Genomic DNA, 26223 nt, shown 5'->3' with positions numbered 1-26223 from the left:
AGATGGCTGGAGCTGCAGGGCTGTCAGGGCTCAGCGGAAGCGCCAGGATCAGTGCCGCTTTCCAGCTGATTGGCGCTTCTTCGGGGCTGTCAGGGCTTAGTGGAAGCGCCAGGATCAGCGCCAGGCTCCAGCTGGAGCTCGGCGCTGATCCTGGTGCTTCTGCTGAGTCCTGAAGAAGCACCAATCAGCTGGAATGTTGCCTTATCTCCAGGGTCTTGTGATTTACATTCAGATGCTTGGCAACTGATTCATATTTATGACAGTCACAGTGTCCCAGGGTCATGTGAAGTGACCAAAACCTGCTGCAACCACCCATCAGACGGGGGGAATAAAAACCACACCCCCCCACCCCACCCCTGCTGCCAATCCTCAACAGAAATGCTCACAACAATGAAAACCTCGGACAGGAGGAAGAGCGCCGCCGGGTGGGCAGGCAGGTATCTTGCTCAGCTGTGGCTTGGGGGGCACTTTTTTCAGTGCCCTTATAACTTCGAAAAGTCACTAAGTGAACTGTTTTAAGTCGAGGACTACCTGTACTTTATCACTTTTTTCTGGTTTTCTTTTTTTTTTTTGGGTCATCAAGTTTTTGACACCTTGCTAGGCGACTGGTGGTACTTGAATATTGCCATATCCTAAAAGTGGTACAATGGATGAAAAGGTTGAAAAGCCATGTAGTAGAGAACAAATTATTGCATGTTCTGTGCATTTTTAAAGCTCATTCAGAAGTATAAAACTGATCCATTACCATGAATTCTCTATATTTAATGGAAACATTCAGGGGAGAAGTGAAATATATATTTTTTATTTTGCCCAACATGAAATCTTTGCCTCCCTACTCTGCTTAAGGGGGCATTACTGGTGGGGGGTGGGGGAAGAACTATATCATCTAGAGCAGGGCTTTTCAACCTTTTCACTCATTGTACCACTTTTAGTATATGGCAATATTCAAGTACTACCAGTCGCCTAGCAAGGTGTCAAAAACTTGATGAGCAAAAAAAAAAAAAAACAAAACCCAGAGGTAGTCTATTTGTTCAAAATCAAAACTACATTATTTCATTAGTGATTGTTGAGGTTTTGCCTAAAATGCCTCTAAACTGCTTCTCTAATGGGAAAAAAATATAGCCATCATGTCTTGTATATCTGGAAAAATGTTGCATAATACTTTCAAATGAAAAATCTATCCAGTAGCTAAATTCAATGGGTGCTTATATCTAAACTAAATGGCAGATTATTGGATTGTTGAAAATAACATTACCCAGTATGTACCAATAACCAATACATAAAACTTTTTCTTATTTAATGTTAATATGGCTTTCATCCATGGATGTTTAAAGTAGCATACAGCAACGAAAATTAAATTTTAAAACATCAGCAAAAAGTTAAAGGGCTATACTCAAAAAGCAATCTAGGGGACATTAAAATTGAGAGAAAAATATAGGAGAAAATGTTTTCCAGACTTTCTGTAAAACAAATATAACTGCAAAGGCAATCATGTACATATATGCATATACTGTATCTATATTTATTAATTCTCCTTTCTTCACCTTTGCCAGTCTACTTTGCACATCTACAAAAGGCCTACCGGTATGTTATGCAGATTCATTATTCTATTGCCATCTATATTCGACTTGCTTCATTATTTAACCATCAAACAAATTGTTAAGTTTGCATCCATTAAAAATAGGGAAGAATATGCTAAATGACAATTCCTTTAATAATCCTTTTCAGTATCTAGTTCAAAGCCAAGATTGTTATGGGAAGCCTGATCATCACAATATAAAAGACAGCAGTGCCAAAACTGTATCAGCCATTGGACTAATCCAGTAAAGGGCTATACTCAAAAAGCAATCCAGGGGACATTAAAATTGAGAGAAAAATATAGGAGAAAATGTTTTCCAGACTTTCTGAAAAACAAATATAACTGCAAAGGCAATCATGTACATATATGCATATACTGTATCTATATTTATTAATTCTCCTTTCTTCTCCTTTCTTCACCTTTGCCAGTCCACTTTGCACATCTACAAAAGGCCTATGTTATGCAGATTCATTATTCTATTGCCATCTATATTCGACTTGCTTCATTATTTAACCATCAAACAAATTGTTAAGTTTGCATCCATTAAAAATAGGGAAGAATACGCTAAATGACAATTCCTTTAATAATCCTTTTCAGTATCTAGTTCAAAGCCAAGATTGTTATGGGAAGCCTGATCATCACAATATAAAAGACAGCAGTGCCAAAACTGTATCAGCCACTGGACTAATCCAGCTTTTGGGAAACAAAAACACAAAGGCAGTGGATTTGCACAGCAACAAAACACTTAATAAAATCCTAAATATAAATATGAATATCAACTAATACAGTGGTGGCAAACCTATGGCACGCGTGCCAGAGGCGGCACCCGGAGCCCTCTCTGTGGGCACACACCATCGCCCCAGCCCCGTCTCCTCCTACAGCCCCCTCCTCACCAGCAGCCCTCCAGAGGAGAGTCACCCCCGAGCACAGCCCACCACGAAGCAGCACAGCCAAGGACATGGTAGCTAGGCAGCGGGGACAAGACTCCGCCCTTGTGCCCCGTTGTGCACAGATGATGCTGCAGGGCTTGGGCGGATGGTGTGGCCATGGCGGTGCTGGGCTACCTGGGTGATCTGTGGCAGGCCGTGGAGGTGGTGGGTGGCCCAGCGGGCACGGCGGAGTGGGGACAGGAGTGGGGGGGGCGTTTTGGGGCACTTGGTCTCTAAAAGGTTTGCCATCACTGAACTAATAAATGATTTATTTAATAATGGATTAGAAATATATCTTTATTTAATAATGGATTAGAAATATATCTACCCTTATACAAGGCATGGAAAAAGTAGTAAGCACAAGAAATAAAAGACACGAGAGAACAAAAATCCAACTACATCTCATTCATACCAACACTATTCACTATCTTTTTCATACCTTTCTTTTCTTGCAAGCACTTTTGCTTCTTCCAGTTCCCTGCATGGCCTGATGTAATGCCTTTTGTATTGTAAACTTCTCATGTCTCTTTTTTCAAAATATCATCCAATTACAACTCCCCTTCCTCCTCACACATTCACTTTTCCTTCATGTTTTGGTTTTATGATTTAATTCTCATTCACTCTCTCTATGGAACTAAATCATCTGAATGGAGATCTTTTGTACTGGGCAATCATTTTTCTACATTCAGGCACCACTAAACATTCTTGACTTTGTCTCTTCTTCTTTCCATTAAGACTCAATGTTTTCTTGTTTTACCATACATACTTTTAAGTAATGCATTGTCACTGCATTTAGTTTTCACAGTGAGATCTTTAACCTCCATGTTTTTTAAATAGCAATAGCACTTAAGACTTATATACCATTCCATATGCTTTACAGCCCTCTCTGAGTGATTTGCAATGTCAGCCTATTGCCCCCAACAATCTGGGTCCTCATTTTACCAACCTCGGAAGGATGGAAGACTGAGTCAATCTCGAGCTCGTCAGGATAGAACTCCATGCTGTGGACAGAGTTTGCCGGTAATACTGCATCCTAACTACTTTGCCACCAGGGCTCAGGTGAAATGAATTAAATATTTCAATGTATGCAATAGGCAAGAATAGACATGGATCTTTAGTTATCTTAATTAACCTATGAAGCATAATTTTAAAAAGAGAATCTGATTTCAGCAAATTTTCATTGAAACAATGATTATTGAATATACCACGTGTAAAATAGCATTTTCTGCATGTATCAGACTATTCACTTCTGATGAATAGAACACTTCTTCTATGATATTCAGTATGTAACAGTTCAATTCACCAAGAAATGCTAAAGCTATCTTCATATGTTAGTTGTCTAACAAACTCAAGACACTCAGCTTCCATTAACTTTAATAATAGCAGCTAAGTAAACAACATTGGAAAGCAAGGGTGTCAAACAGCTGGCCCGCGGGCCGGTTTCATCATACTGAAGCCGCACCCACCCTATTACTGGCAATGCAAAAAGAGTCGTGATACGTCACGTGACATGGCAAGTTTGACATCCGTGCTGTAAAGCATTAGAAGCACCTAACTATATAAAAGTATACAAAAAATGGCTTTAAGACTAGGATACATTCGTTAAAAAACTGTCATTCATAAAATTTAGGAATGACATATAATTTTCAAGGCAATTATATTTTCATATAGTTCCAGGAGGTGAAACACTAGTAGACCTAGGCCAGTGATGGCGAACCTTTTAGAGACTGAGTGCCCAAACTGCAACCCAAAACCTACTTCTGCATCATCGAGTGCCGGGCGGGTGTGGCCCATTGGGTGGGCGTGGCCCATTGGGTGGGCGTGGCTGTGGTGGTAATGGCAGACTGGGTGGAACTAAAAAGTTCAGTCAATTAATTCCAATTTTGCAAGATCTTTTTTTTTCCAATGAGAAGTTGAAATTGACTGAACCTTTTTTTTTTTTTTTGCACACAGCGGCGGAGGCCTAAAGCGAAAAGGTTTTATAAAACCCAGCTGAAGGCCTAGGACTGGGGCAACGGCGTGCGTGCCCACAGAGAGGGCTCTGAGTGCCGCCTCTGACACCCGTGCCATAGGTTCGCCACCACTGGCCTAGGCTGATCTTGAAAAGAAAAAAGAACAGGTAAAATCTTGTAGTACCTGGACAGGAGAACACCAGGAAATTTCAAGGATATAAATTAAACTGATTTTTTTTTTAAAGGCAGCAATAACAAAGAACATAGATGTATCAATGTAATTGCTAAGAATAAAGCTTGACAGAGGAATTTTTTTTAAAAAAAATCATATCATTATACTTAAAGTAAGTGTGTATTTACTGTGCTATTTCAATTTGCCAAAAATCAATTAAAACAAGAATTCAGTCTACTGGCAGCAAAAGTAGATCACACAGCTGGTTTGTTATCAAAAGACAGTTTCTTATTTCTTTCACTATGAACCCCAATTCCATTGTATGAATCATGCCACTGTTGCTCAGGTCTTTTACCAGCTCTACTTTTTTAACCTTAGTTTTAAAGATGTGATTCCACTGGGTCCAAAGATGCTGCTGAATTTGATTTACAGAGTTAAAGCAGCATGATATTGACCATACCATATTGGTCAATATCATACTGAATGGTCATACTGAAAATATGCATCAAAGAAAGTTGGTATCCGAGCTGCAGCTAATCCAGGTATATCTCCACACACCTCTTGTTTTAGCCAAATTAACAGAAGTAACATGTAGCAAAATCTTACCTCATAAATCCCAAGAACATTATTAGAATAAGGCTGACAAGCCAACCAGCAGTAGCAAAGGCCTTTGGCATAGTTAAAGCTCCTGTGCCAACTATGAGGTTGAACATGTAAATCAGGCCAACCTGCAATGATAGAATAGAAACATTTAATAGAAACTATTTAAATTAGTTCCATCTTTGGGTAAATACAGTAGCAATCTCCATATGTGCAATTCAATCAGGTATTATGACTATGTGATTTCAGAAGTCTAATAGCCAATGGAAATATCTTTGCTAGTTCATATTAACTGTTCCAGTAATAATATTGTTTTATGATACGAAAGGGTTTTTTTTCCCCTCAACTCATGCAGGTGGTTCATTTGGCACAGTATAAGCCTGCAAAGAAATGTTTCAGTCAATGACTTTGCCAAGTGCATCTGATGTGCTTAATGGGGCCTGTAGAGCAGTGGGTGGAACTAAATAAGGTCATCATGGAGAAAGCAATCTAAATCTGGCTTGCTACCATCTGTTCCTACCTATCCAGAACTTCCTACTTGCATTAATTCTTATGTTTCCTGCAAGACATAAAAAAAGATCTCCTTAAAATTAATCAAGGGCTTCCTATAAAATTTATCTAGCCATATATTACTTTTCATTGATATTACTTATCACTATCTTTTCTTTCCATACTTCTGTGCAAGGTAGATTTATTTCTTGAAGCCTGGTCTGCCTATATCTTTGGTAACCTTCTTTCACCTGGGAACCCTTTCCCATCTATTCTAGAACAGTGGTTCTCAACCTTTCTAATGCCGCGACCCCATAATACAGTTCCCCATGTTGTGTTGACCCCCAACCACTTATACATCACTGGGTGCCAGGGGCGTGGCCAAAGAAAAGGGGAAAAAATGGCGGACAGCCTTGTTTGGCGACCCCTGTGAAATGGTCGTTCGACCCCAAATGGGGTCCCGACCCACAGGTTGAGAACCACTGTTCTAGAACCTACATTTCTTCAGCAGCCAAAACTGCTTAAATCCCACTTCGTTTGCCAACCATCTTCAGCTCCTTTTTTCAAGTTCAGCAACTTCCTTCCAGGCAGCTTCCTAGCCTATTTCACCTGTCTCCTCCTCCTTATATATGTGAAAATCTTAAATTTGTCTCGCTACCAGCATCTCCCAAATAGAGTTTAACAGCTTGAAGTACAGTTCATATGCTGGGAGACAATTGACAGGATGGCAAAGAATGCTTGGTTATTCTATTTTGTTACACTCTTATAAAAACTCTTTTGCAAATTATAAGGAAGTGTTCCTATTTAGATTTGAAATAGATTAATAAATTCTCAAGTAGGCTACCTACCCGGATGGTGCTGGTTTTGGGAGCCGTTGCGCACAAAAGCAGTATGTTTAGTATGGAGAACTAGTTTGGCAGAAAGCTAATTCTGAGCAAGAAATTCATATAGTATAACTAAACATAGAACACTTCTTAAAAGCACAAGATAATGGCAGAAAAAAACCAAATTCTATAAAATTTACCATACTTATCAGAACTATAGGAAACACAAAAAGGGGGAAAAGAAGGGGAAAATAAAAGAAAATATTGTTATTGCCTTCAATTGCTTTATTAGAAATTCTGTACATAAAGCAGCTCTCTCTATAGAACTCCATCTCCACAAAATATATTTATTTCTTATACTACAATATATGGGATTCCTGGGAAAAGAATCCAGTGGATTGCGATTCTCAGTAAGAACAGCTGGAAGGTTGGGTTTCCATCTTTTCCTGTCACTGTTTGCTTTTTTTAGGCATGCCTCTGTTTTAATTTAATTCTACCAAGCTTATATACCTACTGGCTCTTAAATAAAGCTGAGACACCACCATCAATATTAAGCAAAGATATATCAATGGAAAAATAACATGAAACAAAATGCTCCCTTAAAACAATTTTAATACAGGCAGTCCTCAACTTACAAGCACAAATAAGTCCAGAATTTAGGTTGCTAAGTGAGAAATTTGTTAAGTGAGTTTTGCCCCATTTTACGACTTTTCTTGCCAAATTTGTTATGTGAATGACTGCAGTTGTTAAGTTAATAACACAGTTGTTAAATGAATCTGGCTTCCCCATTAACTTTGCTTGTCAGAAGTCGCAAAAGGTGATCACATGATTCCGGAACACTGCAATCATCATAAATAGGAACCAGTTGTCAAGCATCCAAATGTAAATCACATGACCATGGGGATGCTGCAATAGTCATAAGTGTGAAAAATGGTCACAAGTCACTTTGTTCAGTGCTGTTGTAACTTTGAATGGTCACTAAACAAACTGTTGTAAGTTGAGGACTACCTGTAATTAAGGATTTTCACTACATTTTTGTTATTATGTAAGCAGGAAGCATGTTATTATGTCAGCAGGAAGCATTGTTAATTTTTAAAAAAACTTGTTGCCTGAATTTTGCGAATATCTACTTGTTTATTTATAAATTTGTTTCTGTACCCTTTGGCACTCAAAAATTTATAAAAAAAGCACTATACACTAATGCTTTCTTTAAATTTGAATTTATATGAAATATAAGTATAATCATTTACTGTTTTCAAATCCTTTGCTAGGTCAAATACAATGAGGTGCGAAATGATCAAAACAATATTCAGTATCAAAACCCAATTTAGAAATTAGCTGTAATGTGTTCCATAATTTGGAGAAAAGAAAAAACAAGCACAATAAATTACCCTATATAAAATTACAATTTTGCATGCTAATACTGGACTAAACATAAACATACATTAAGTAACAATACCAATGCTACTCACTCACATAAGGAGAGTAGAGCTCCCCTGTATCAGTAATGCTTCCAGCCATGCTGAAAAGAATTTAAGGGCTTGAGACAAGATATGTTGTCAGTCGTATTTGTTCCAGTCACTATTAACCTGAAAAACACAAAACAGTTAACTTTTTTACAAAGTTACTTACAATTATTAAGAACTGAATCTACTACATAACAAATTTTACTGAATTAAAGATAGTATCAGAGACTTCAAATTAACCATCTAGAGTTTAACCAATCGAAATATCACTAATTTCCATGCATTGCTTTATTAAACAACTCTTAAGATTTTCTCTGCTTGAAATTGGACAGCTGTAAGTAAAAGGCACTCTTGCCCTTGTTAGTTCCTAATTGGTTCTATATCATAGGGCAACACTTATATTATTTCAAGGGGAAAATAAGTATGAGATCATAGTAATATATGTAATTACTTCATAATAGAAAATTCAATGAAGTAAAGAGAATACAGTATATCAGTTGCAAATAAAGTCAGTCAATCAAGCAGAAAGCTGCAAGAAACCTGTTGGACAAAACATTTTCTACAGAATAAAGTGTATTTACTGGATTTATATCCCGTCTTTCTGTAATACAAAAAAGCACAAATGGGACTTTAAAATATCTAGATATAACTCCTTAATTGGACTGTTGCAAGATTCAACAGATTAACTCTCAGTATTTCTGACCAAAGACAAAAGATGAATACATCCCAAAGACCTTAATGCAATTTGGTATAGATTAATGAGTTTTGTGTGGCATCGGCTAGTATTAGGATGCTTTTTATTTTTCATTTGGTCAAGTCCATGTTGTTTTCCTAGAATAATACAAAGTGTTTTGCCATCAGATTCTTCCAAAATGTCTCTTCAACTTTGCAATCTAATCTATTTTTCCATATAAGTACTAAACCAAACCCAACTAATTATTGGGCAATTATTGGGCAAAATCTAGAAATCTTGGTGGAAATGGGAATGGCCTATGACTGCTAGTGATATTTTTCACAAAGCAGTGTCTTAACTCTTCATTTTGATACACAACTCATGAACAAGCTGACTCCAATTTAAATACAGTGTTCATGATAAACATCAATACTTTCTTCTTTTGGTGTATTTCATTTTTTAGAAAATCCTCCTCAAATTGTAGGTATTTTTCTTCTATCAACAAAAATATTACATGAAGACTGTTCCCCAAAATAATCCACTTTTTATCAACATCTCTGATCACCTGACTCCCACGTGAGACTGCATAGTAATTTTAATTAAGCACTTGTCTTTTTAAAAAAATTCTTCAACAACACACATACACAATGAATAAAAAATACAAGGTAGTCAATTTATGATCACAATTGAGCCCAAAATTTCTGTTGCTAAGTGAGACAATTCTTAAGTGAATTTTGCTCCATTTTATGATCTTTCTTGCTATAGTTGTTAAGTGATCCTTTGCAGTAGTTCACTTAACAATTGTTAAGTGTATCTGGCTTTCCCACTGGCTTTGCTTGTCAGAAGATTGCAAAAGGTGATCACATGACCCCAGGACACTGTGACTAACATAAATATGAGTCAATTGCCAAGCATCTGAATTTTGACCATTTGACCATGGGGATGCTGCAACAGTCATAAGTGTGAAAAATAGTCATAAGTCACTTTTTTCAGTGCCACTGTAACTTGAACAGTCAGTAAATGAACTGTTGTTAAATGAAAGATTACCTGTATGGTATATATAAAACATCAGCTCCTATTTTAAACACATTACTTCTTGATCCTATGGAATAAAACTGGACGATCTTTCTATAACATTAACATAGAGCCAGTTCATAAATCAGTAATGAATTTATCTTGAATCCAGGACCATAAATACAGACTCCAATATTTTTTTCACTTCGCCCTGTACTCCCTAAATCCATAATCATATACAATTAAATTTATCAATTAATTCTAACTTTAGGAATGTTATTCAGAATATGGATTTGGGAAAGGCAATACTGCATAAAGATGTGATTAACCAGCACCTTAGTCTCCTTACTTATTGTTTGCTTATTATACAGCATTGCACACATTTCCTAGATTACATCCTTCGGAGGCTTACGATCAGCACTCCTTTCAACCTGGGGCAGTTTGAACTGTAACCACATGCACATGCGTGTCTGCCCCTGAAACGATGCTGACGACCGTCCTAACACGAAGTCTCTTCCCCTCCCGTTAGCAACGCCCAAAGCGAATTTCACGGGACTTTAGTCATCCTCTACACGGGCTCTTTCTAAAAGCACTTCAGAGCTGCATTCCCTGCCGTTAGAAAGCCAAATAAAACCTCTGCCAGCGCTGCTCCGGGAATGCCACGTCCCTGAAGCTCGCCCAGCCGCGGCTTCCTCTTCCCATTCTGCCTCCCAGGGTTGCGGCTTCGCCATGCCACTATGCCTACCATCCCGCAAACCACCACGAAACCTCCTTCCTTATCTCTAAAAACCTTTACCAGGAACAACCGCAAGCCCAGAGAAACCCAAGGCAGAGGCTCCAACCGCAACTCCAAGCCGGCTCCCCTCATGCTATACCCAGGGAAGTGAAGGCACGAACAGCGCATGCGCACCCCCGGCTAAAAGGGGCCACTTCAAATACTACGGAAAGCAACACCCTGGACTACAGCTGTTCGAGCCGCTTCCTACGTCAATCGGGCAGCTTCTCGAGCAGGAGATTGCGAGGCGGATTGAGGCTCAACGGCTACCGTAGTGTTCAGTTAAGGGAAGGAGGGCCTTACAACTGCGCAAGCGTGGAGATCTAGGAATTGAGAGATCGCGGGAAATGCGCGCTTATCGCCTGTTTCCTTTCACTGTTGCGGCAGACGGGGCTGGCGTGGGCGACGGAGCGGGTGGGCTTTGTATCCTTTCTTGAGCTTTATTGGCTTTTCCTCTCCTTCCTTCAGGAACATAGATATTAAAGACCCAGCTCGAAGTACACTTAGGAAGGGAACGGTCCTCGAAACTCAGTGGGGCGCTATCTTTCTCTATGACTTAAACAGTGAAAGATACAGCCAGCAGCACGCAAGTCTAACGTACAGTTGGCCAGTTTGTGGCTCAGATGATTGATTGATTGATTATGTACCATCAAGCCAAGCAAACTTGTCTGAAATGGTATAGGGTCTCCTGCTTGAGCAGGGGGTTGAACTAGAAGACCTCCAAGATACCTTCCAGCTCTATTCTGATTGAAACATCAAACACATAGACAAGATTTTCTCCATGAGGATGTGTGAATAATTTGAGCTATGATACATCTATACTAGGAGTGTCAAACTCAATTTCATTGAGGGTTGCATCAGCATTGCAGTTGCCCTTGGGGAGCAGGGTGGGTGTGGCCTACTGGGTGGGCGTGGATGGAGTGGGTGTGGTCTACTGGGTGGGCATGGCCAGCTCTATGTTGTTCGCATCAAGGGTTCCTGTCGGGGCCTGAGCAGGAATGGGATAGATCTGAGGGTCTCTGGCAGAAGGGGGTGGGACTGGGGCAAGCACCACGGCATGGTGCATTTCTTCATTCCTCACAAAGAGTGACACATCCCCAGCATGTGTAGAGGTGAGAGACAGGCAAAGGTCATGTGCAGAACACTGCCCTTCCAAAGCCTGTGTACCCCTCCTCTCTGCATCTATCTCATTCTTTCACATCACCATGGCGATGTGAAAGTGCGCAGATCTGTGTGACCTTGCCTGTTTGATAACAGCGAGCTTGCAAACAACAAGATGTGATTGCCAACTATTCCCTGTTTCTGGCCTCTGGCTGCTATATTCTTGAGGATTGGTTGGGAGTTTAACCAATGAAATGTTATTGCCATGTAGAAACTTTTGCTTCTTGTAAACTGTAGAAAAACAATAAAAGCTGTGTAGAGAGCAGCCATCTTTTTGCACCCTGCAATGACTAAGGACTGATTACTACAGCTGGCACCCAATCAACAGGGACATTTGGTTTTGGGACCCCTACAGGAAGAAGCAGCTACCAACATACTTATCATCGTCTGGAACAGACCCCTAAGTGCACTTTTGTCTTCAGAGACCCCTGTGGTGAGTATGGGCTGCAAGTTATCTCAGTGCCAGCAAGGACAAACACAGGAACTCAGATTCCTGCTACACATACAGGCACGGGAATTAAGTTTCCTGTTACAGCCTGGGGCAGACATAAAGAAGCTGGTGGCTGAGGTAGGAAAACATTGTTCTTGCAATAATTTACAACTTGAACCTTGGGCTCCAGTACAAACATTGATAGTATTCAGTGCCGTCAGGCAAGGGGAAAAAATATGGCTCAAATGCTTCAGAAGGGCAGCAATTACCGTATTTTCCGGCGTATAAGGCGACTTTCTAAACCTTGAAAATCTTCTCAAAAGTTGAGGGTCGTCTTATACGCTGGAATATATGGGTACCTGTACTCTGAATTTAAAATCAATCTGCCCCCTAGTGGCCAGTCCTTTTTTTTTTTTTTTTTTACAGAAATAAGCACTAACAGGACAAAGCATACATTTTTCTACATCGCCCATCACTTTATTCTTTTTCAGGAAAAGCAATTAACTAGTAGAAAACAGTAAGCTATATAAATTAAGGACATTACATCTACAAAAAAAAGAAACATTTGATTTACTTCTTACACCTATAGAAGCAGTCATGAATATATGGAAAAAATTTTTGATTCAGCAAATCACATTGATTAAGAAAGATACTGGTCAAAGAAAAAAAATCAAAGTGAAAATTAAGAAAATAGATGATGGGATCTACCAGAGAATATATAAAAAAGAAACATTAGTTTGAATATGGTTAAAGAAACAGAAAAGATTCTGAATACATATGTCATTCTAAGAGAGATGAATTCCTTAAATAATACTGTATGCTTTTCCCCCCTTTTATTTTATTTCTTGATATAAATAATATAATACTGCTGAAATAGCCTAGATGAAGGAAATGTTTTAGATAATTAAATGTGTCTGAATTTAGGGAAATTATAATGTTTTGAAAAAATGTTTTGAATAAGACCTAAAGGATTAGATGATTAGGTACTTTAATTGGAATATTTAAAGATTAAATATATTTTATCAAAATAATAAGAACTATATTATTTCAAGGTTTGCAAAGAAGACATTTTGGGGAAAAGGAGAAATCAACTAAATGTACTATGTGGATTATAGATTATAGAAACCAATTGTTAATGATTTTTCTTTACAAATGTAAACCCAGCAAACACACTGTTTACCAACTATTAAGTGATTTATATTTTAAAAAAATCAATAAAATAAATGGGGGGGGGGGGAAATACCAGCTGAGTTCAGGAAGCATTAGGGAAGCAGTGGTGGGCAACACTCGCTTTCTAGCAGCAAAGGAATGGAGCTCCTATTGTGCTCATCTATAAACAGAAATTCAATATTGTACTGTATTTTCTGGCATATAAGACGACTTTCTAAACCCTGAAAATCTTCTCAAAAGTTGGGGGTCGTCTTATATGCCTATACGCCGGAATATACGGTAATTACCAGCCCCCCCTTCTGTTTGCAACTAAGTAAAATTTATTCCTCATAAAACATCTTTAATTGGACTTTCAGCTTCTTCTGAAGAGGCTAATTCTTTTGCTGTTTCTCAGCTATCAAACACCTCGGCAAGGAGAATCGTCAGAGTGATTTAAAGACATAAATTAACTCAAAATGTACTCCCTCTGTAAAGTGTTTTGAATAATTGGAATGTTTTGAAACTCCTCTGCAATCTGTTAGGTTTAACCCTGTCAGACAATGTCTGGTGGTGCTTTTGTGTTATGTGTGTGTGTGTGTGTGTGTGGCCACTCAGAACATTATGCTTGGGCTTGGAATGGTGAGAGAAATGGGAGATGATTAGGGCCCTCAAAACCACTTTTGGTTGGAAAATCACCTCATCATTTTTCTCGCTTCTTTCAGGACAAGTCATATATCTAAATAAATGTTGTTGTAACAGTATTTGTGTATATACATTTGTCTGTGTTGCTCTGTGTTATTTCCAAGACTTGGAAGAGGGTCAAAACCCTCTCTGATAACAACAATACAAAAAGGACTTATTAAGAATATATGGTTTGCCTGGAGAAAGTATGAAATGAAATATTTGTATGTGGAATGGTTTTATGCAAGCAGTTAGCATAGAACTGAATGAGTTAATTTGTTGAAGTGTGTGTTAGCCCTCAAACCCCACCCATTCTCTCCCGGGCTGTGAAAATAATAGTAAATATTTGCATGAGAAGAGTTTCATGGAGGATGTGTGAGAGAATTTATGGAAAATGCATATGAAGGAGAGAAAACTATTTTTTGGTGGTGAGACTTTTCCCCCCTGTCTCTTTCTGCTGGCTGCGTTGCTTTAAGAGCGAGAGACTGAAAGAAGAAGGGGGAGCTGTTCATTTAAAAACTTTTTTTCCTTTGCTTAGAATTGCAATCTGAGAAGAGTGGAGGGAAAGTGAAATCTGATATCCACTTTTGCAGTTTTGGTTTGCAACTTTTTTTTACTCATAAGAGGAAACATTAATTGTTGGACAATATTTTTTAAGGGAAAAATTGTTGAGTTTAAATTGTTTAGTTAGACCTATATATCCAACAACCAAAAGAACTGATTATGAATTGTTTTGTTAAGATTTATAAATGTTTAACCTATTTATAAAATTTGTTTTCATCTGAATGGAATTTGATTAAATTGAAGCACCAAAGATACAATCTAATTGGCTTTCAGAAATACAAAATGATTTAGGATTGCAATATGCCCCAGAAAAAATACAGTTGCACAAATTGATGACATCATGAGTACTCAATTTGTGGACAGAATTCCACACTTTTGATTTTTTTTCCTACTAGTAAATTTCCTACAGGAGTATTATCTGTGATAGAAGTGCAAAAAGTATATTGTATTGAATGATATTTACTTACCCCACACCCCATCCCAAAATGTTTTATTTTTTATCCAGGTGGTTGCTAAAATGATAACCTTAGGACGCACACGAGCTTGCCGTCGAAATGGAACTGATTTAATTAATATTGTTTTTCTTATCTCAAAATCTGATTTTTAATTTTGTTTTCAAGAATAATCTCTGATTTCTTTTTTTTTAATTGAAAGGTTTTATACAGTATACAATATCCCCAAAAAAATTTATAAAAATTTTGTCTTAAATTTTCAACCTGTATAAATTATACATTTCTAACCCAAATTATCTCCCATATATCCAACAGGATCGGTTCCTGAATATTTTGAGCCCATTTTACCATACAATCTTTAACTAAATCCATTTCCGAATCCAATTCTATTAAAACATTATAAATTCTCTTTATATGCACTCGATTTTGATCTTTAATCTGTTTTACCAAATTCTCATCTATTAAAGTAATACCAACCTTTTGATCTAGCTTCCACCTAGCCAACAATTGATTATACTGAAACCAAGATTGTACAACATTTTCTTGCTTTAACTCAACCAACGGTTTTAATTGCCAATCATTCCCTACCAATTTAAGTAATTGCTTATAAGAAGTCCTATTCAAATTCACACCCATAGATACCCCCTCTATCACGTGTCCAGGAATCCCCCAGATTGGTATTCCAAAGCCTGTGTACCCCTCCTCTGCATCTGTCTCATTCCTTCACATCACCATAGCGATGTGAAAATGCACAGGTCTGTGTGACCTTGCCTGTTTGATAACAGCGAGCTTGCAAACAACAAGATGTGATTGCCAACTATTCCCTGTTTCTGGCCTCTGGCTGCTATATTCTTGAGGATTGGTTGGGAGTTTAACCAATTAAATGGTATTGCCATGTAGAAACTTTTGCTTCTTGTAAACGGTAGAAAAACAATAAAAGCTGTGTAGAGAGCAGCCATCTTTTTGCACCCTGCAATGACTAAGGACTGATTACTACAAGCATGCACCCAGGGGGCAGAGCCAACGCAGCAGGGGCTGGTGCCTCGCTGTTTCTGGATGGCCTTGTGGAGCTAAGACTGAATACATTTCAGCATAGATGGCCACCACAAAATTGTACATTGGCTCCCAGCCAGCCTGGGCCAAGGCCAAGGCAGTGCGGGCTGTTCCTCACTGTTTCCAGGATGGCTTTGCGGGCCACATGAAACCACTTCGCGGGCTGCATCTGGCTCCCGGGCCTTGTGTTTGACATGTCTGATCTATACCTTACAAAATCAGAATAGTGCAAGCCATGGCATTCCCTGTGATACTACATGAAAGCAAAAATTGGACTTTGAAGAAGCTAGTTAGGAAGAGTATTGATGCATTTGAACTTTGGTGGAGATAGAATACTCCTGAGAATACTGCGGGCAGTCAAGAAAATAAACCAATGGATCATTGAGCAAATAATTATCTGAGGTGCAAATGACAAGGCTCAAATTATCTTTACTTATATGTAAAGACCCAGGAATTTGGAAAAAGCTCTAATGCTGGGAAAGGTAAGGGAAAAGAGAGAGTGACCAGCATTACAGTAGCAATGAGTGCACCATTGGGAAACTTTAAAGAACAGGTGAGGGATCGTCATGGAAAAATTATGTGGTCACTAGGAGTCAAAAATGATTTGGTGGCAAATAATCATTTGTGCCTTGAGTGAGAAGTCTGGTTTGATGATCCATTGATTTGTTTACTTGGCTGCTAATAGTGTTCTCAGGAGTGTTGTCCAACACTAATGGCTCAAAAGTTTCAATAATCTTCCTATATTGCTTCTTCAACATTTAGAATCAGAAACTGGAGAAGCTTATTTAACCAGCAGCTAAAAAGTGCTGTACAAATCTAAGCTTAGAATTAGCTTGATCTTTTTTTTTCCTTCTGACCTATTTTTTTCTAGATCTAAAACCCTTCATATGGACTTTAACAAGCCCCCAGCCTTCCAGTTGTTCTCCACATTACCTTCATACTCTTCCCGTTACTGATTTAACTCTGACTCATCAGTGCTACGTAAGCAGTGGTCTCTCCCTCTCTCTCTCTCTCACACACACACACACATCTAAAACAAGGATGGAAATATTTGGCACTTGAAAGATTTTTCGGCCAGAAAATTCCATATTCCATATCCATGACTGACACCCAGTGATACATTCATTCTTTTATGTTTTATATCCAGGTATTGTATGTAAGTTTTAGAACTGTTTTCCAAAGAATACTGTGTACAATGCCCTATCCAGATACTGGTTCAGAGTTCTAGATCTTTATTTTGTTTAAGATAACTGGATTTTTAAAAGTTAAAAATAATTGAGAAAATCAAAATGGGAATGAAATATTGTAAATTGCCTTTTGTAACAGCCATAGAGAATACAAAACTTATATAACCTATTAGACAGGCTATTATAACATACTTTTGTCTCATGACTCACATATAGGTACATATAGCTTTGTATTTCATATATTTTTAATTAAGCACACTATAATATCTGTATGAATAAAATGTTCAGTAAATGTTTTGAGTTAATTCAAATACTATCTCTGCTTTGTCAGATTTTATTTCTCACTTATTGTTGTTTCAGAATTCAGGCTATGAAGATTAATCAAAACACTGTACTGCAGGGGAAGAAGGTAGCCCTAGTACCATACATGTCTGCTCATGTACCCAGGTATGCAGTAGATAACTTAGTTTGGGGTGGAGTGGGAAGACACTGATTTGAAAGCTCTGGTTTGAAAATATAGTCATTTTACAAGTTTATGTTCAAAGTGCCACAACAAATTCCCAAAAATTTCAAATTTGTGCACAAAATCATTGGACACGTAAGAGAAAATATTAATGTATTGTTTAAAATCATTCATGAATACTTTTTGACTGAAGAGCGACTGATGCAGCAATAAACCATATACCACTGATTTATCTGCATATTGATTCAGATTAAAAAACAAACATGTTATTTTGAATGTTCATCTTGCATCTGTAGGCAATTCTTAAAAAAAAGCTGCATATTTTCTGTGACTGACATGCAATGAAAGAAAAATAGATAGAATGAATTAAGGAGTTTCAGACAGATGCAGCATGCATAGCCTTTCTGAATCATCTTATCTCCTTCAAATATAGATTGCTGTAGAGGCCAAGTAAACTGTACTATATTCAGAGGTGCTTACTCCAAAATTAACATACATTGAATTTCATTGTTGATTTTAAAAATTGGAAATTAGAATTGTAAGTAGTAAGAATGAGAATTCTAATGTAGATGCCTACATGTTTATTGTATGCCATTACAACAGAATAAAGGTCTGAAAATCATTTCTGAATGGGGATCAGTCTTCGCACTATCAGAGGACGATCCCATATTTTCCCTTGTGTGCAAGATTTTCACCACATGAAATCCTTTCCCCCCTTTCGTGTAAAAGTGAATGGCAACTGAGGATCAAAAGGGACTTAACATACTTCTTATGAAATGAGCTCTGCATACTTGCTTAATCTTTGTCCTAAATTGTATTACTTCCTATTTAGAGCAGTGATAGGAAACCCAAGCATCATATTCCAGATGCAGCCATTAGCCTTGTTTTTTTCATTGTTCTAAGGTCATGCTGTGAAATTCAACAAAATGCCAGTTTCTGTGATAAATGTTTATCAGGTGGGTTTTGTTTTGTTTTGTTTTTTGTAAAAATAAGAAAGAAAAGGTACAGCATAATATATTCAGCTTCTCTCCTCTCATCATAGATAGAAACCCACTTTCTAAGGGTCAAGTATAGATAGTCCCACACAAGATAGTTGTTAAGTGAATTTTATGACCTTTCTTGTCACAGTTGTTCAGTGAATCATTGCAGCTGTTAAGTTAATAGCATGGTTGTTAAGTGAATCTGGCTTCCCCATTTAATAATAATGATGATGATGACGATGATGATGATGTTGGAAGGGACCTTAGAAGTCATTAGTCCAACCCCCTGCTCAGGCAGGAAACCCTATAATATTTCAGACAAATGGTTGTCCAGTCTCTTAAAAACTTCCAGTGTTGGAGCATTCACCGCTTCTGGAGGCAGGCTGTTCCACTGATTAATTGTTCTGACTGTTAGGAAATTTCTCCTTAGTTCTAGGTTGCTTCTCTCTTTGGTTAGTTTCCATCTGTTGCTTCTTGTCCTGCCTTCAGGCGCTTTGGAGAATAGCTTGACTCGGCTTGTCAGAAAGTCACAAAAGTTGATCACATGACCTCAGGACACTGCAACTGTCATAAATATGAGTCAGTTGCCAAGCATTTGAATTTTGATCATATGACCATGGGGATGCTGCAACGGTTGTAATTATGAAAAACTATTATAAGTCACTTTTTCAGTGCCATTGTAACTTTGAACAGTCACTAAATGAACTGTGTAAATCGAGGACCACCTGTAAGTTCAACCTCTAACTGGAGGAAAGGGCTAGTGTGCAGAATTTGAGATGGCAACTCTTAATCTGAATGGGGGGGGGGCTATTCAAATGCCTATATCAGTTACATTGTTTCACTAACACGAGTTCATCAAGAGGTGTACTTAACATCATAGCAGCTTATAGTGGCTAATATTCTAAAGAAGCCTATTTACTTTTTTTCATTTTTTTCTGATCAGATACCATGAGTGGATGAAGTCTGAAGAACTACAGCATCTGACTGCATCTGAGCCACTAAGCCTTGAGCAGGAGTATGAGATGCAGTGCAGCTGGCAGGAAGATGCAGACAGTGAGATTTCTGAATATTTGGGAAGACCTGGAAACGGGTAGTCTGCACATATGCTGGGTGGTTCATTTCACAAATGTTATTTATCTATTAAACTTATATGCTGCCCATCTTGGCTAGGCTGCTTACAACCGATAAAAGCAACAAGCTAAAATATTAAAATAATAAATATTGACACTAAAATTGACTTTAAAATTAACAGAGATGGCAAGGAAAGGAACAAGATGCACACGGGGAGGAGGTGGGGTCTTACCTTAGTCTGTTAACCTCTTCATTATGACACACCCCCATGACAAACCCCACAGATAGTTCAAAGTGTTCGTTTTAGACCATTACTACTCCATGTCACAGTTTAAAATTTGCAATTTCATAATTTTCAGTTGTGGAAATGCTTTTTATTTTAACTCCATTCAATCATGATCAGATACAAAGGGATACTGTAACATAATAGAAAATCTGATTTAAGATGTTTATATTATGGGGCATGGAAATTCTGTGATGCTTGTTGAAAGATTTCTGAAGGAATACAGTTTAATTGGTGGTTTTAGCCTTTTCAGCTTTTCTTGATACCCTTCTGCATCGCTTGTTTGGATTACATTTAGGAGACATGATATTATATTTCCAGTTCTTCCTGGAAGAGCAATCTCAAAATGAGATGCTAGGACATTTCTATTTTACCACAGCGTTGTTAGTCCAAGGACAATATTAATCTGTGAACAGGCTTCTACCATATTTTAACATTTCCCTGAAATCCTTCAAGGAAATAATCGTGAAGTTCCATACAGTCATTAATGAGAATCTGTTTACTAGTTCTACATACCTATTTATTCCAGGGTGGCCCTAGAATTTGTGAGTTGGGATTTGAAAGCACTTTAGGGTAGAAATAAGAAAACAAGACAATGGAGTTAAAGTTTGGAAAACTAAATGTTTTATGGAGATCAACAGTTCTTAAATAAGGTTGTACTCCTGTCAAAAACCCAAATGTGCAACCTGATGGCATTCCAGCTAGACTTTTATAACACACTATACATGGTGTTATGTCTTTAGAAAGAGATCTCTACTGCTCATACATGAAACAAAAATCTCTTTCAAACATTTGTGGTCAGTGAAATTGGAATCAGCAGGCTGGAAATGTTTTCTGTAGTGTTGCACAATCCTAAAATGAGTTGCCATTGGGAGTCTGTCAGTGTTTCTTTAGAAAAGTTGTACAAACCACCTGTTTTCTTTAGCTTTTTAATGTTAGTTTTATTAAGCTACAACGCTGTCTTAAATTTTATTGTAAAGACCAGATATTTATTTTTTATCTGATGTCAGTTGATTGCAGTATTTCAGAAAAATACTATAAATTGCCCTTAAAAGATATATACCTATGTAAAGTGAGAAGTCTTTAATTCAGTTTTCTATGCCTGCTGAATGTGAAGCGGAGTGCTGGTAAGAAAGTAGAATAGTAGCCAAAGCTAGGTAATACTGCTTCTAGTAATCATATATATTTACCTTGATTTTATACCTTATGTTTCTTGCAGAGATTCATAATATTTTTTTTGATTCTGCTACATTTTTTTACATTACCTAGAATGCACATTTATAATACTTGATGCTGAAAAGTGGTCTAGTCAGAAAGCCACAGAAGAAGACTGTATGGTGGGAGATGTGAATTTGTTCCTTACCAATTCCGAAGATCCAACAGTGGGAGAGATAGAAATCATGATTGCAGGTCATCTAATTGTTTCATGTGTATTGCCGTGTCTTCCAGTATTTATTTTGTTTCTATATCATTTTGCTTCCAAGCAGAGCCAAGGAGATTTACAGGACCAAAAGAAAAAAGGAGATGAATCTTAAGTGCTTAATAATAATAAAAAAATAAAATGAACTCTCATTTTTTAAAAATCAAAAAACCTAAATAAATCATAGACATGTTTAAAGGGAGTGTATTTTCATAAATGCCTAAGTACACAAGGATATATTCAAATATTTTATTGATCCAAATACTATACCTTTTAGGAGATAGTTTCATTATTTTGGCACTGCCAGTGAGAAAGCTGTACTCCTGGGATCATATTGTAAACCAAACTCAATGGAGCCTCCCGAATAAAACTTAATGAAGTTGGATTATATTGTTGGAAAAATTCTTTCAAATACTCTTTTACATCTTGGAATAATCTTTTACAGCAACATGCCTTTGCATCTGAAACCTACCAGAATCAGATTGACTATACTTAGCATTTTATATGAGAAAGAGAGAAGTTTGAAAGAATGGCTTTCGAATATTTTTTAGCAGGCCAGTGAAGGTTGTGTAGACAGTATTGTTGTGTTTTGAACCTATAGCATACATCTTGATGAACAAGGTTAGATATAGAGCAAGAAAACTCTCTCTCTCTCTCTCTCTCTCTCTCTCTCTCTCTCTCTCTCTCTCTCTCTCTCTCTCTCTCTCTCTCTCTCTCTCTCCCCCTCCCTCCCTCCCTCCCTCTCCTGAGCCCACTTTTTTCTTTGCCAATCTCATGCTTTCCAAAAATACACCTTGTGTAATACCAAAAATGTATGGAAAATTATATATTTTCCTAATTGCAAAAATAGTTTGAACTAAGATAATTGTGATGGTGATGGAGACTTGTTTTCCGTGACACAAGAAACTTTGGTTCCTGTTCCCTTTTTCAGAGCCCAGCTACCGTGGCAGGGGGTTTGGCAAGGAGGCCACTCTCATCATGATGTTTTATGGTAAGAATGCCTAACATAGAATATGCAAGATCTGATTTTTAGTTGTTACAATGTGACAGGAACAGAATGAGCAAAGAAATGAAGGAATTTGTATGGTCAACAAGGGGACTCAACAGAATTTTCTGAGGGAGCATATAAACAGTTTTGAGCAAAAGACTTAATATTAGGAGAATGAGAATTTGTTTCCATGTCACCTTTACTTCAGACCTGTTTGTGACTTCTGTTCGACTTCTTCTTTGTGTCTTAAAAATGCCCAAGTCCTATCCAATTGTTTTGAATTAGTGTGATGTACTTACATTCCAGCAGATGTTGAATTTTAGCCTCAAATATGTAAAGTGCCTTGTAGATGAGTATTGTTTATTTATACTACAAGAATAAAATTTCCATTTGTCTTTAACAGTAGGAACATTGTAAACATACCTTTAGTTAGTTAACATAATCAAGTCAATTATTTATCTATGTAAGAGGGTATGTTTCTAAGGTGTCAGAGGACCCAGATGGAGATGCCACAAATTCAGCATAGGAATGCTTACATGCAAATTTTGTGTTCTATCATTAGTCTGTAATCATTCCTTTTCCAAATAGAACTCTTTTTCTTAATTATTATCTTGGTCTCTAGGTATTATGCATCTTGGACTCGCTACTTTTGAAGCAAAAATTAAATTAGAAAATGAAACCAGCATTGGCATGTTCAAAAAAATTCATTTTAAAGAGGTATAGTAACTAGAAGCTCTTATACTGTATGTCGAGTTGATATTAAATTGTGTTTGTTTCAGTTTTTAAAGATAACTTTATCTTCTCTATTATCTAGGTGGGAGTAAATAGTACCTTCCAAGAAGTAACACTGAAACTGATTGTGGATGAACAGGAGAAACAGTGGCTTCTTGAGCAAACTAATGGAGTGATTGAAACAAAATACAATGCCATGAAACTACATCACAGTTGTGACAGCTGAGAAGCTATGCTCAATTTGTCTCAAATTTAGAGAGATGGCTTTTTATTGTCCAAATTTGGAATCGTGTCCTGAATCCATGGCACTAGTTCTTGCGGAAGAAGAAAATGAAGTGTGACCTCTGTCTTGTTATTGCCTTAGGGACTTTTTTCTAAGGTTATAAACATCTAGGATAATTACAGCAAACTGCCTCATCTTAGTGAGAAAAAAGAATTTTCAGCTAAAATCTCATTCAGCTTGAACTGTGTTTGAGCAACAGCTGCTGACAAAATGATGTCATGGACTTGTTTACTGTTTAATTCAATGAAAATAGCAACTGAGCTGCATTTTGAGGCAAAGAACTCAAGAATACTGTTACAAATAGGTTGAGAGTGCTCTCACTATAATGGCTGCATTTTACCAAAAACCCTAACTTACCTTCTCTGATGTTTTCCAATTTCGCAGTCTAGAACACAGTGTTGGGATTTCCAACCCAGTATTAACCCAGTCCAACACTTTAGGGTACTTAAAAAAAAAAATTAGCCAGATAGAACACCTAATGCTAATGAAGAGAGCTGACTCTGCCTGCCTGTATATAAATGTTTTATGGGTATTATACATTACTGATGGTACCATATCTGTACATCTCCTTTAGGGAATCAACCATCCATTAATTCTATTTGTGTTACATTTCAGTCTCTCTTCAGAGTGATTTCTCACTATCAGTGGAACCTGTTCTTCTATAATTTCAATAACATACTTTGTCCATTTTTGAATAAGCTCATTTTCTGAAGAAGCTTGTTAAAAAAAGCAAAGATAATTGAAGGTTGTGCTCTGTTTTCTTTTATCTTCTAGTTCCTCCTATTGTCCAACTTTCAAGGTCTCCTTATCATAAAAATACATAGGGATCGTCATTTTCCCATGATAATTTTTTTTAATTAATTCAAGGCTATAATTCCAAATCCCTCTGGCCATTTATTGCTAACTTTTTCTAAACTATATACTAAGCACCATTTTGCAAATAATTTTAAAATAACATATTTCCAATATTTTAAAAATCAAACATGCTATCATCTATGAAGGAGGAGGGAACTCACTGAGGAATATAGTAAAACCTTTCCAAACTGGAGACTTCATAATGGTTGTAAACTCCATTTTGCATAACAGATGGATTAGCATTGATAATTTGGGATGGGAGGGACACTGCATTTGGCAACACTATTGCCTAAAGCTGAGCCTTCAACCTTTTTAATATTTGTGCTTCTAATTGTTTTGTCTTTTTACTTTTTTAAATCAATGATAAACTACATTGGATGCCACGAACAAGCACAATGACAGGTATGATCCTTTTAAAAAGCACAGATAATCCAGTAGGCCTGGGTATATCCTATGGTTTTCAGTCCCAATTCCAAATACCTCAATATAAATTGCTAAGCTGTTGCCTGGAAATATAAACTACAAAATAATAAATAAATTAAAAAATAGCAGAGATTAGTTTGGGCAGAGTGTTTGTATGTCGGATGGCCTGGAGTGTGCTTCCACTGCACTGTTTTGTTCATACTTTCAAAGTGGTGACAATTGGGATCAAGCTTCTGAACTAGAGGCTTGCCTCTTTGTAAAAGCTGGTGAAAGCAGTACAATCCTGACAATGAATAATGCATTTGGCAGTGTTATCAGCAAAGTGCAAGACTGCAAAAATTAACAAAAAGGAGGGCCAGATGTAGTCAAAGCTATTATGGTTCTGTTCTTGATGAGATGTGAATGACAGATTTAGTAATGTGAAAGTCCACTAGTTTTTAGGGAGAAAACAGCAAATGACCTCCAATTGCTTTACATGGAATTAGGTGCTAACAGTGCAATCCTTTGCACATACGCTCAGAACTAGTTATAACTATTACTGTAGAGCATACATCCAGGTACCTAGGCAGCAAAGTGCAGCATTAAATATATTTACTCTGAATGAAATGCTGCTCAGTCAAGGCAGAAAAATACCATGTTCTAAACTTAATCAGTTGGTTGTGAAAGTGTCAATGGAAGATGGGATTTTCCTTTTATCTGGTCAATGACGTTTTTCTATTATTACTTTCTCATCAGGAGTATATTCTGCTGCTTCCGTGCCATGATTCTCCACTCTCCCATGTTTTCATAAGAATCCTATAAGAAAGCTTATGCTAGGGAAGAATAATTGATCAAAATTCAGTGAACAAGTGTATGGGCCAGGTCTACCCATGTGAAATTGGCTTTTAATCATTAATACACAACCCATTGATCGGGCCTTCAACCTCTTCAACCAAAACAATGTTCACTAGGTGTCCCATTTATGATAAAGCACCTGTGAAGATTGGTAGTTGTAGACACCATATTACTGTGGTCTATCTGAGTGATTGGTCCAAGCAGTGGTGGCAACTGAGAGAAGTGGGTCTTTGAATACTATTTTGGAGTGCCCCAAAAGTGCCCCTTTTAGAGAAATGCCAGCCTTGACTGACAAAGGTCTGTCCTTCAGACAGATAAGCAGTCTGGGGAGTCCTAGAGTCGCAACACTTGCCGAAAGAGCACAATGGAAGCCAAAACCAAAACAGCCTTTAGCCAGTTTCTGGTGGCATGCCAATTGCAACCTTATGTGAAACAGGATGCACTGAGGGCGTTCACAGTTGTCATCTCTTTCCTAGGCTAGTGTGGTTTGCCGACCTTGGGGCTGCCTTTGAAGACCACTATACAGATCCAAAATGTAGAGGCCTACAATCTTAGGTCACGACGTGTCGTGACAACATTAGCACGGTATCTGTTCTATCATTGTGTTTCTGAATGCAATTCAAGATGCCAACTGCCATCTTTACAATTTTATGTGGCCTGGTATCTAGATAGCCTTTCTCAGACCGATTCTAACTGCCCAATTTGGATGGCAGAGAACCCCTGCTAAGGTCTTCCCTCTAC

The 26223-nt window shown here is 37.6% G+C and overlaps 2 protein-coding genes across 5 annotated transcripts in view; one reads left to right on the top strand and one right to left on the bottom strand.

Annotated features, from left to right (window-relative positions):
* TMEM104 (transmembrane protein 104) overlaps positions 1–10646 on the bottom strand; it is a 71304-nt gene extending 60658 nt beyond the window's left edge. The window contains exons 1-3 of one of the 2 annotated variants that reach the window (XM_039342880.1): positions 10495–10646; positions 8022–8134; positions 5239–5360 (exon numbers count right to left, since the gene is read on the bottom strand). In XM_039342880.1, coding sequence (XP_039198814.1) covers positions 5239–5360; positions 8022–8066 — 167 coding nt within the window. In that variant the 5' untranslated portion in view covers positions 8067–8134; positions 10495–10646. Of the gene's footprint in view, positions 1–5238; positions 5361–8017; positions 8135–10494 lie in introns of those variants that run through there. The other variant, XM_039342881.1, reaches the window with a different exon arrangement.
* A 119-nt stretch (positions 10647–10765) lies between these two features.
* Positions 10766–24776, top strand: NAT9 (N-acetyltransferase 9 (putative)). 3 transcript variants are annotated; one of them, XM_039342882.1, is made up of 8 exons: positions 10766–10887; positions 11872–12067; positions 17511–17597; positions 19537–19646; positions 21217–21357; positions 22299–22358; positions 22978–23072; positions 23170–24776. In XM_039342882.1, exons 3-8 carry the CDS (start codon positions 17521–17523, stop codon positions 23311–23313), a joined length of 627 nt encoding a protein of 208 aa, XP_039198816.1. In that variant the 5' UTR covers positions 10766–10887; positions 11872–12067; positions 17511–17520; the 3' UTR covers positions 23314–24776. The 3 variants fall into 3 exon arrangements, with proteins under 3 accessions (XP_039198816.1, XP_039198817.1, XP_039198818.1); XM_039342883.1 differs by having other exon boundaries at positions 10772–10887; positions 11990–12067; XM_039342884.1 differs by lacking the exon at positions 10766–10887 and adding an exon at positions 16835–16944 and having other exon boundaries at positions 10894–12067.
* Positions 24777–26223: the final 1447 nt, after the last annotated feature.

The sequence above is a fragment of the Crotalus tigris genome, unplaced genomic scaffold (assembly GCF_016545835.1).
Source record: "Crotalus tigris isolate CLP2741 ecotype Arizona unplaced genomic scaffold, ASM1654583v1 scf7180000017814.3102382, whole genome shotgun sequence".
NCBI classification, from domain to species: Eukaryota; Metazoa; Chordata; class Lepidosauria; order Squamata; family Viperidae; genus Crotalus; species Crotalus tigris.
The sequence above is the reverse complement of the archived record's forward strand: the minus strand, read 5'-3'. Positions and strand labels throughout refer to the sequence as shown.

Bases quoted from the DNA above. Each gene is read 5' to 3' on its own strand.
- NAT9 (XM_039342882.1), top strand. From the start codon at position 17,521: ATGAAGATTAATCAAAACACTGTACTGCAGGGGAAGAAGGTAGCCCTA. The intron at 21,358-22,298 runs GTCATCTAATTG...TCCCTTTTTCAG, and splicing joins GATAGAAATCATGATTGCAG to AGCCCAGCTACCGTGGCAGG. The intron at 22,359-22,977 runs GTAAGAATGCCT...CTTGGTCTCTAG, and splicing joins TCTCATCATGATGTTTTATG to GTATTATGCATCTTGGACTC.